An 11320-nucleotide genomic window follows, 5' to 3' on the forward strand; every position below is an offset into this window, starting at 1 on the left:
GGCTTATAATAATAATTCAATAAATACTGATAATACTAGTTATAATTACTAATATTAATAATAATTAATATTATCATCAGTATTACTTGAGAGGGTGCCACCCAGCTAACAAGTAGAAAAGCAATGATTCCAATCCAGTTGTCTGGCTCCCTAAGCCATTCTTCCCACTATGCTATACACTGTTTCTCTTATAAAAAGTCAAGAATTCAAGTGCTCTCACTGACAGACTCCCCATTAGATTCCACCCCATTTCAATAAACACAGGTCAAAGAAAGATAAGAATTTCCTACAGTCATGCACAACCCATTTATATACAAATCTATACCAAATGCCATCATATACTCCATTCATACACTAATAAGAATTTGTGTTTTTACATAGTAAAATCAACCACAGTCATTACTTTCATATACCCAACTCCACCATTAACATCAATCCTTGGCCTGATCATTTATCTCCCTCTGAGTTCATTACCTTAAGGGTATTCATTCGCACATTTGGCTTTAATTATAACTTGTAGGCACAGAAACAAAATCTACATCTCCTATCCAAAAGAAATCAAAGTGTGAATAAAAATATATGTATGTACAAAAAGGTGTTTACTATCACATTTTTTATAACAAAAGCAAATTAACAAAACTCCTGAACGGCACACAGTAAGAGACCGATTTGATAAGCTATGCAATATTCATTCCATATAATATCACACAACAATTTTAAATCAAATTGATAAGCTTTAAAAACATGAGAAAATATTCATAATATTAAGTGACATTTAAAAAGCAGGACATAAAATGAAACCATCATTAAGCTCTCAACTTTGAAAACACAGAGCTAACAGAAAAAAAGACTAAAAGAAAAAAAAAACAATTTTCTCTGGATTATGAAATACTGGGTGATTTTTTCTCTCTGTTGCTTTTTCTTTCTCCAATTTTCTTTTCAATGATAACTGTTCCTTAATTTTATAAGCAGAAAAAAACTTCTTTTAAGCCAAAATCTTTATTTAACACATCTCCTTGTACTTCTGTCATAAATACACAAATTAGCCAGGATCATCCCAGTCCCTGTGAATTTTTAATTGCTCTAAACAATTCAACATCTTTACTTCCTCCAACACTACCATTCTCCAATTATGCAGAACTGCAAGTTTGGGTCATTTCTCTTACCTACAAAAATCCAATCCTTCCAATCTGCCTTTTCTTCAGGTATTTTTCCTTCCTACTTCCTATATGAATACCAACTCCAAACCTTCACCAGCTCATACCTAGATTAGCACACCAGCCTCCTGAATGAATAAATGCTTTTCTTATTCTATTGCCTCACCAGTAACAATTCACTCCACCACAGCTCTCTATGTGCCAGGCACTGTTCTTTAAGCTCTATCTGTATTAACTCAGTCAACATTCATACAACTCTATGAAGACAGCTACTCTTAGTAGTTTAATTTTACAGAGAGGTTAAGTAATTTACCCCAGATTACCCAGCTATTAAGTGGCAATTATTGGATTTGAACCCATGCAGTCAGGCTCCAGATAATACTCACTACTCACAAAAACTAGGGGATATTTCAAAATGAATATGAAGCTATAAAATATCCCCTAATTTTTGTGAGCAGTGTATATAAATATGAGCTCCTCCACAAATCGCAGGATCAATAAAATCCAGCTTCTCTTTTCCTGAATGTTATTGGCCCTTGGAGCAAGCCAAATTTTGGGGTCTCTTTTCATGTTATTTCACATCTAGGAAACCAGTTCTTCTCTTCCTTATTCATTTTCCATAAAGTCAACTCTAAATTCAATATCTATGAGTTTTCCTAGACCAGTTCCCTGACTCCTCGGCATACCCTTTTCTTACAGACTCAATTTACACCATTGTGCAGTAGTCAACATTTTTTATGCTACAAAAATTTACCTCATGATTTCACATTTACCTTCCTATCTAGACAATGAAATGACTCCCTTTTCTTTGGTTTATGTCCTTCTTCATTTCCCATCTTCCCCAAAGCTAAAAGAATAACAGGCAACACAAAATATATATAAAATAAATATGCAGTTAAATAATTATCTGAGATATATGGCTCAAATATTTAACAAAGCAGAAAGTCATTCATTAGTCTTTTCAATTGACATTTTAAAATATTTATCTTCTCATTTTATTCCCTAAATGCAGAAGCAGATTTATAACTTCAACATTCCCCTCCAAAAAATACTATTGAAGTGATATCCAAAAGCAGTCCTATTAATTTTTTTTTAAAAGATCACATTGTCCAGAAATAGCCTTTCTTTTTTTCCAAAGACCTTTTCTAACCCTTTTACTTGACTCTCTTACGCCAAGAGTTACCCATGTCTGACAACACTAAGTAGGCAGTGACATTACAGGCATGATTAACAATTGTTTAAGAACAGAAAGACAAGCTCTGCTTTCATAAGAGATTATTCTAAATGACCCCATTAAAACTAAAGTGTGACAACAACTGTTTATTTTTAAGGTTCAGTGTCTTCATCTTTATCTTCCTATTACAAAAGAATTATTTAAAACTCAAAGAAAAAGATATACCAAAGGATAGTAGCCTAAAAGACAGAAAGTTGAACTTGTACATAAATCGTTAACAGAAAGAGAAAAATAAATAGTTTTGCCACACTATATATAATTTAAAAAGTCTCTAAAATATTGTGATGCACACAAATTGTTTTTCAAATCCATTTTAAGCCAATGACTACTTAAAAGGAACACTACAGGAATTGTTCTGAAAAGCACCCAGTACTCATGGTTATAACCTTGTGTCTAATGTTTCTGTTTTCCAAGTTTGTATTTTCATATTCGGATCTTCTCTAAAGACTTCCTTGCTACTTAACTTTTACCTTAAATGAGCCAGTAAACAGCAGAAAACATTTCCCCTAAAATATTAGGTTTTCCCTCACATGCCTACTGACCCTGCAGTTACTTCATTCACCACTAAAACTTGCTAGAAAGTAAATGTCTAACATGGCTTAGTTACCCAAATAACAGCACAAATTTGAATGTGTGTATAATACACCTTATAGTTATTATAAATTTCAAGAGTTAGGTACACAATATGAGCCACACCCTACTCATAACCTTAAAATACCTTACGTCTAAGGCCAAACCTAGTTTCCACCCTATTATAAATTATCATTCATGCTTATATTACAGTACAGTTACACTGGTAAATTTTGGTTTTCTTTCTTGACTTTTTTTAGTATTTTCAAATAATGGTACAGGCAATTTGAAAAGCTTACTTCATGTTTAACATGGTGAGTAGGTAATTTAATCAACTTACCATAGGTTTTTTTAAAAATTGCTTTAGAAGTAGATGCAGTTATAAAAGGAAAACACTAAGAACTGGTGATGGAACTGTCCTTCTATCTTGACTGTATCACTATCAATAACCTAAGTATAATATACTGTACTACAGTGTTGCAAATTGTTACTATTACAGGAAACTCAGTAAGTGTACATGGGATCTCTGTATTTTTTTATACTTTATTAATTGACAGAAAGAGAGAGAGAAACATGGATTTGTTGTTCTACTTATTTATGCACTCGTTGGTTGATTCTTGTATGTGTCCTGACTGAGGATCAATCCCACAACCTTAGCATATTGGGACAATGCTCTAACCAACTGAGCTACCCAGCCAGGGCCTCTGTACTGCTTCTTACAACTGCATATGAATCCACAAAAAAAAATAATTCAATAAAAAAATTACTAAAAAGCAATTTAATGCAAATTTATTTTTCAGGCCCTTTAGCAACTTTTTTTTTTTCCTGAAGTGAAAAGCAGGAAGGCAGAGGCAGACTCTCGCATGCACCCAACTGGGATCCACCAGGCATACCCATTAGGGGGCAATGCTCTGCCCATCTGGGGAGTTGCTCCATTGCAACTGGAGCCATTCTAGTGCCTAAGGTGGAGGCCATGGAGCCATCCTCAATGCCCGGGCCAACTTTGCTCCAATGGAGCCTTGGCTGCGGGAGGGGAAGAGAGAGACAGAGAGGAAGGAGAGGGGGAAGGGTGGAGAAGCAAATGGGTGCTTCTCCTGTGTTTCCTGACGGGGAATTGAACCTGGGACATCTACATACCAGGCCAACGCTCTACTACTGAGCAAACCAGCCACGGCTAGCAACATTTTTAAAAAGATATTTGCCTTATCAGTAACTGAAGAATGAAAATGTACACCTTTTAAATTTTAAGCGCTAGAAAATATTCCTTACAATTATTTCCCAAAATCTTGGGCAAAAACTGTTCTAAAAGTCTGATCTGAATAAAGAAAAGTACAGCTTTACTTGCTAGTTAAAATAACTTTTTTGATAGAAATACCAGACAGAGAGACTTAATGTGGCTCACACGATGAATATATCCCACTCCCTCCCAACATCTCTTATTACTTGATTCAAAAACTAACAAAGGAAATTTTTCAGAGAGCCCATAAACATTATATTACTAAAATTAAGCCCAGCATCAGAATTTATTTCTACATACTCAAATCCTAAAGTTGAGGGAACAGTGGATTTAAACACCTTAACTATTTTCATTTTATCAACCCTTTCAACAAGCTTTCCTCTTATACAGTGCCCTACGACAATGCCTCACCTTTAACTCCTACAGAAACATCTCTCCCAAGGTCACTGTTAAGAACACCTCACAGACTATCATATGCAGACCAATTCAGTCTTATCAGATAAATAAAATTAACACAATAATGGGGGAAAAAATGGCATTTTAACAGATAAAGACTACTCAAGTCAAATAGTAGAAATAATACAAATTCATCTTTTCCATAGTGACTTTATGAAGTGTCAGCTATCATATGAGTTATTTGTTTTGCATTAGAAATAAGATTTTTCAAAATAACATTGTACTCAAGCATATATCATATGTTTTCAGTTTAAAAAATTCCAAAACTGTTATATTATTTCTTAAAAATAATGCCACTGTGAAATTAAATCATCCTGAAAAGGACAAGTAATCAAGAAAGGAAATTATACTGTACAATTATAGTTGTCATGAGGCAAAAGGCTTAGGGTTTTACAAATGTTACTCGAAAGACAAGAAAACTCTAATCTTTAAGACAGCTCTTCAGAAGGAAAGTCAGATCTTTATAAGCTGCAAACAAACAGACATTAGAATGTATTATATATCCTTTGATTTCAAGACCGAAGATTATGCAAATATCAAGAAAATATTTTAAAAAACAATACTGCTATACCAATTTCTTTTAGACATTTCCTTTAGGATAAGAAATGGCTACAGAAAAACCATTATCTACCAGAGTACGGACTTTGATGTAAAATAATCACATGCCATTTTCCCTTCCCAAAAACTAATCATTAAAGGTCACAGCTTTTAAAATATTTTTTCTAGATTTAAAACAAACCACACAGATAAATATTATGTCCGCTGAATACAGGTGTTTAAATTCAAACTTTCAATGGATAAATAACAAGTCTCAGTTTTAAAATTAAAACTACCCTATTCCAAAGAAGCAAATACTATAACTACTTCTACAATGTAGAAAAATAATTTTTCCTTCATATAATGCAAAATATAAAAAGAGCCCATAACATCCAATGTCATGTCTGTAATCCACACCAAGTTCACATACTTTTTAATTTCACAGACTACAAAAATCATACCTTCTTAATTTTAGAAATAAAAAAATTGCCCTTATTCTAAAAAAGAAAAATATTTCTCATAGCAAGTTTCTGAAGTCCATGTCCTTGATATCAATGAGTGTCAAATATATTTTCTACAATTCAAGCTGGAACTAACAGCCTGAAAGAACAATATATCACTATTCATTAATAAAATACAGTAAGCATCTACTGTGTATTAGACAAAGTAAATATGAAAGCTCCTCAGAATGATTTAGTTGCAAAAATTACGATGTACTCAAACAGTAGTAAAGAAAGGGAATATACAGCCTTCATCTACATTAACTAATAATGTTCTCCCCTCTCCCCCAAAAGTGACCATTTTCAAATGATTGCCAGTAAAAGGAAATAGGTAGGAGAAAAGCTGGAGTTTGGCTGATATTTTATGACACCCTTTTTATTAAGGATAACATTAGCCTTAGGACATTTACAATCCAAAGTGCTTTTCTTTTTTTTTTTTAACTTAAAGTATTAAAATGACATACTATTTTCCCCATAAACTACAATTTCACCATTAAAAATAAATTTTTGTAAATTAAGTTATTGTATGATTTTTAAATAGGAATATCGTTTAAATGTAAAGTGGTGAAATGATTACTAATTTAACCTTCTTTCTAATGTTTTACTCTCACAGTACCTTAAGAAGTTACTATTACTATACTGGGGGAAATAAGCACCCGTCAAAGAAGAATTACCTAGTCTCAGCTCAGAGATTTGATAGCTGGTTTTCTTAAGATGATACTGTCATGGCTTTAGTATTTTTGTTAGTTGATTTGTTGTTATTTTCATCCTTCTCTGAGCACTAATGAATGCACTTAAGTTAAACAGAAAATTATACCTTTTGTATACCAGAATGGACCTTGCTTCTGGAATGTTTTTTTTTTTTCTTAAATCATGAGTTTAAATAAGTTAGAAAACAAAAAACGTATACTTAAGGAATATAAGATAAATGTTAATAGAGCAGAGTACTTATATAGAAGGTAAATTTAAAGAGGAGAGCACCAGCATAGGAATAGGAATCTAATTTAACTTACTCTAAATATTATCCTAATGTAATCTGCAGGTAGAACAGAATTCGGTCATCTAATAGGTGTCACTTGAAAATAAATCTACCTCCTATTCACTTATTTGTAAGTTTTATTCTATTAACATTTCAATTAACCATCCAAAAAATTGTTAAGCTTGCTGCAGACTTCTAAAAGAATGTTCATCTTTCAAAATAGACATTTTACTAATTACTGATTGACTTAATTCCACTGTACATGTGCATGTATTAAAATATATTATTTTACCAATTCTTGAGAACTCAGGGTTTAATAATGATAATGGGCTGAAAATCTAGAAAAATTTAAAATACATACTTAAATAAACATTTTTCAAAAATCACACATGGACCATAGGGTATTTAGTTCTTATACATTTCTATAAACAGAAGCATGATATAATCCCTTGTACTTAAGACAATTTTCAATTTAAAAATTCATATAAAACAGGACAATTTTAAATACATATTGAAATCCTTAGAGAAATGTCAATAGATCCTTACAGTAACAGCCCACATTTGGGGGCTCGGTTTGTTTTCATTTATAATTTTTCTGTTTTTATTTACAATTTTAACAGGACACTAAAGAATAGCATTAAGAAAGATATTAAAATTCTTTATGTTTCCACTAAACTGTATTAACACCACCAAAATATAAGTTTCTGACTTTAGTCATCACCTTACCTGATCCACTGAACTGACTGCTTCCCAGTGTTGTTGGTCTGGTTTTCCCACTATTAACAGGTGGGGAAAACATCTGCAAAATAATCCAAAAGTATCTCTTAGTCCTGACCGTCTTCTAAACTCCTTGCAAACCAAGAGTCATCAGTTAGTATATTTCAAGGAAGTTAAAATATAATTGGAAATGTACATTCAGACCCAGAAAAGCAAATACACTGAGTGATACTATTTCTTAACACCACTTGGAAATACTGGTTATATTCTGTCCTACAAACCCAGTCACTTAAGTGAGAGATTCTGAGATTATTAAATTTAAACAGCAAATTTTTATGCATGACCTTCACTTTTAAACTATAATCTCATTACACTTATATTACATTTTAATATACAGAATCATAGTCAGTGAAACTACTACATACACTAAAGATCCATTATAAGTTTTAGGTATTGGTCCTGACTCCTAACAGCAGTTAATAAAGGAATTCAACATATTAGAAATAAGGGCAGTGGGCCCTCTGGTTTCAGCAGATACTTCCAAGTCACTCAATCATTTCCCTGGTAAAAACAATTTAAAATACACACACACAAACATGTATCATAAAGGTACTCCGCTTAAAAGGCTGGAAATTCTAGCCCCTGACTGGCTTTCTTGTAAATGACATCTTTCATATACCACAGCTTGATGAGAGAAATGGAGTGTTGAAGAAAAAATAATTTTCTTTTCTCATATTAAGTTCAAAATCCCTAATAATCATCAGGGTCAGAGGGTGACTTAACCACTTAACCGAAGCTCATGATTACATTGTTTTCCTTTTAACTGGTTAAAACAAAAGTTCGTTATCACATTGTTTTCCTTTTTAACTGGTTAAAACAAATGACCCCTTTGGCAATAAAGTTTTAAATCTGCAAGTCTAGACATTACATCAAAGTTCAGGTGTCCAACTTGGGGGAGCTGGACTCCAGCCCTGAGAACTACTGCTCAAAGCAAAGCGAGTTCACGCTGCCTAGACTCCACGTCGCTCTCCCCCTCCTCGATTCTTTCTTATTTTTGTAAACCTCAGCAGAAACCCCCAAGATGCCGCGGAAAGCTCTCCTACCGCACTGAAGTCCAGCAGGTCGCTCAGCTCCTTGTCGGTCCCTATAGCGGCCATGCGCTGCTGCTGAGGATTCATCTTGAGCCACTTCTAGCAGGTCCTAAGGTAGAGGAAGAACCAGACTCAGCTAGAGATCACCAAGGGGATGGAGAGGGGCTCAAAGATGAGCAAGAGCGCGGGGTTGACTCTCACCCAACTCGTTTCCCTCGCCGCGCGGACAGGCGGCGGGAGAGCCGGGAGCCCGCGCCCCGTCCGTGAATCCACGCGTTCCTCGGCGTGGCCCGGGAGCGACGTAGCGGCTCCCGCAACTCACCGCCTCTCCCGCAAGTTTCCAAGCTGGTCCCCTCTCCCTCCGGGTTACCCTACCCCGCGCGGCCGCCCGGAGGTCGGCGCGCGGGGTCCGGCCGGGGCGGGGGTCTCGAGGGGCGTGTAAGGGGCGCCCGGGCGTCCAGCGAGCCGAGCGGCAGCGAGTGGAGATGCGAAGTGACTCACTCGCTCGGCAACAATAGAACTGACAAGTTACAGGGAACGCGCCGTTCGCAGGCCCGCGGCCGCCGCCGCCCGGACGTCCCCGGCGGGCCCGGGGGGCCGAAAAGCACCCCCGTGCGTCAAGGGGCGTTTTTAAAAAGAAAACAGAAACACCGACAACTAGTCTCGTTCTCGCCCGGCATCCTCCTCTCCCGGCTCGGCCTCCTCCCACTTTTGCTGCCCGGCCCGCGGCCCACCGGCCCCGGACCTGCCGAACAATGAGCTTAGCTCGGCGGCTGAAGCAGCCCGCTCTCCCGCGCGCCCGGGAGCCCGAGCCAGGAGCCGAACGGGGCGCGCAGGCCGAGCGCGCCGCCCGCGGGCCTGGCCGCCAGCGACTCTCGCCTCCGCCCCCACTCCGCTCCCCAACTTAGAGGGGACGCCCTGGTTCACTCTGTACAAAGGGGCGCGGAGTTGGGGCTTGGGCCGGGGACGCCTCCGATCCGGCAGGGACGCGGTGGCGTCCGCGGCGCCGCCACGGCGTCCCCCTCCCGTTCGCCTTCCCGCAATTACCTGCCGCCCCGTCTCCGCATCCAACCACCCCGATTAAAGTTCACTTTGGCCGGCAGAGCGGGCTCCGGCTTCTCCTTGCACCGCCCGGCGGCTCGGTTCACTTTGCCCCGCGCGAGCTCTCGGATCCAGGCGGGGGAGGCGGCTCTCGGGCCTGGCCGCCCCTTCCTCCCCGGGGTGGGCTGGCGGTCCCCCCGAATAGAACTTGTGGGTTTCCTCAGGCGGACATTTTTTTCGCTGAGACGGCCTCACCACCGCGCTCGGCTCGGCTCCGGATCCCTCCGCGCCGGGAAGAGCCCCGGCTTAACCCCTGCGTCGCCAGCCCGCTGCCTCCGCCTGCGCCAAGGAAGTGGGGCCAGCGGGGAGGGGGCGGGGAGGAGCTGGCGCGTACGGGGAGGGGCGCCGTGCCGCCGGTGGACAAAGCCCGCGGTGGGGTGAGGCCGGCCGGAGTTCGACTGGCGGGAGGGGCCGGAGACGCACGCAGGCACCCCGCGAAGCAGGGCCGGGCTACCCGCTGAGGACGCCTCCTCCGGGCCCCCGGGAGCGGGGTGGCGGGCGCCGTGGCGCCTCCTCCAGCTGGTCCCGCTCCTGCCTCGGGCCTCGAAGCCAAGCGGCGGAGACGCCCCTGCGGGCCCATCTGGATCGGCTGCTCAGGCCACCCAGCCCGAGGACGCAGAGCCGTGATGGACGCTGGAACCCGCGCTCGGCGGGGCCGGGAGGTTCCAGCCCCGGGAGAATGCTCAGCGCGGGGCACAGAAGATGCGTGCGTGGGGAAGGGACCTCCTGCCACCTCGGTCCACATTTGAAGTAGGTGCAGTTGGTCAAATTTGTTGCTGAGCGGAAGGCAGAGGGGCAAACCCTCTCAAACCACACAAAGCTGCGTGGGCTTCAGGTCCCAAGTACTCCACTCACTCAAGCCCCCACGTCTACAGTCACCTTTTCTCACCCGAATCCCATTCGGGTCACCAAACTGCACAGCACCACGAGTTCTTGGAAATGGATCGAGCCAGTCCCTTCATTTGATCCAGGGAGATTCTGTCGCACAGCCACTAACTTGGCTCAAGTTCTGAACTTGGCCTGAAGAATCCCCAAACGGAATAGAAAGAAGACAAAATATATAATTAAACCTCAATTCCTTTCGATTCGGAGATGGAAGTTTTCTCTAATGGCAGCCAGTGTTTTCATTCTTTTGAGTCAATGAGTGCAGTAAAGACCAGTAAAAGCCAGGAAGGAGAAACACTGTGAAGAAAGGAGACATCCAAAGTAACAAATTGAAGGAAGCAGACAACTCCTTGAGGGTAACAACCATGGAGAGAAGAAGCCATTGGAGCCCAGACTTGTATGGAAGCAAGGAGGTAGATTGCCTGCAAATATGCATTTACCTTACTTTATTACAACCGGAGCTGTCCAGCGGGAGAAAGCAATTGTAGCTTGGGGGTAGAGATTTCCATGACGTCAATGGCTGCTCCCTGGACCTTGTGCCAGATCCTGTGGTAGCCTCCTTTATACCCACTTCTCTTTATCTAGGCAAACACACCCCCACCCCCTTCTTAGGATCACATCCCAGCCCTGGCTGCCTACTGGAGTATATGGTTCCAATATAAGCAAGTTAACATAATTCCAACTTAAATAAATCAGTATGGTCCCAATTCCCTGCTACAGTTACTGTTCAGCAATGGGCATGACACGAATGAACCAATGAGAAGAGTGATTTTCTGGGAAGGTTTTTTTTGTTTCATATTTCAAGACAGCTTCAGAGGCAACCTGCATGTACTCAAAAATCAAGGTGCATAAAAAC

At 40.2% G+C, this 11320-nt stretch overlaps 1 protein-coding gene across 9 annotated transcripts in view; it reads right to left on the minus strand.

Annotated features, from left to right (window-relative positions):
- The window catches only part of TCF12 (transcription factor 12), a 374569-nt gene extending 364779 nt beyond the window's left edge, over positions 1-9790 (minus strand). For 3 of the 9 annotated variants that reach the window (XM_066276120.1, XM_066276117.1, XM_066276115.1), the window contains exons 1-3: positions 9526-9788; positions 8491-8587; positions 7397-7469 (exon numbers count right to left, since the gene is read on the minus strand). In XM_066276120.1, coding sequence (XP_066132217.1) covers positions 7397-7469; positions 8491-8565 — 148 coding nt within the window. In that variant the 5' untranslated portion in view covers positions 8566-8587; positions 9526-9788. The other 6 variants (XM_066276118.1, XM_066276121.1, XM_066276119.1 and 3 more) reach the window with 6 other exon arrangements.
- Positions 9791-11320: the final 1530 nt, after the last annotated feature.

The sequence above is a fragment of the Saccopteryx bilineata genome, chromosome 4, assembly GCF_036850765.1.
Source record: "Saccopteryx bilineata isolate mSacBil1 chromosome 4, mSacBil1_pri_phased_curated, whole genome shotgun sequence".
Classification (NCBI taxonomy): domain Eukaryota; kingdom Metazoa; phylum Chordata; class Mammalia; order Chiroptera; family Emballonuridae; genus Saccopteryx; species Saccopteryx bilineata.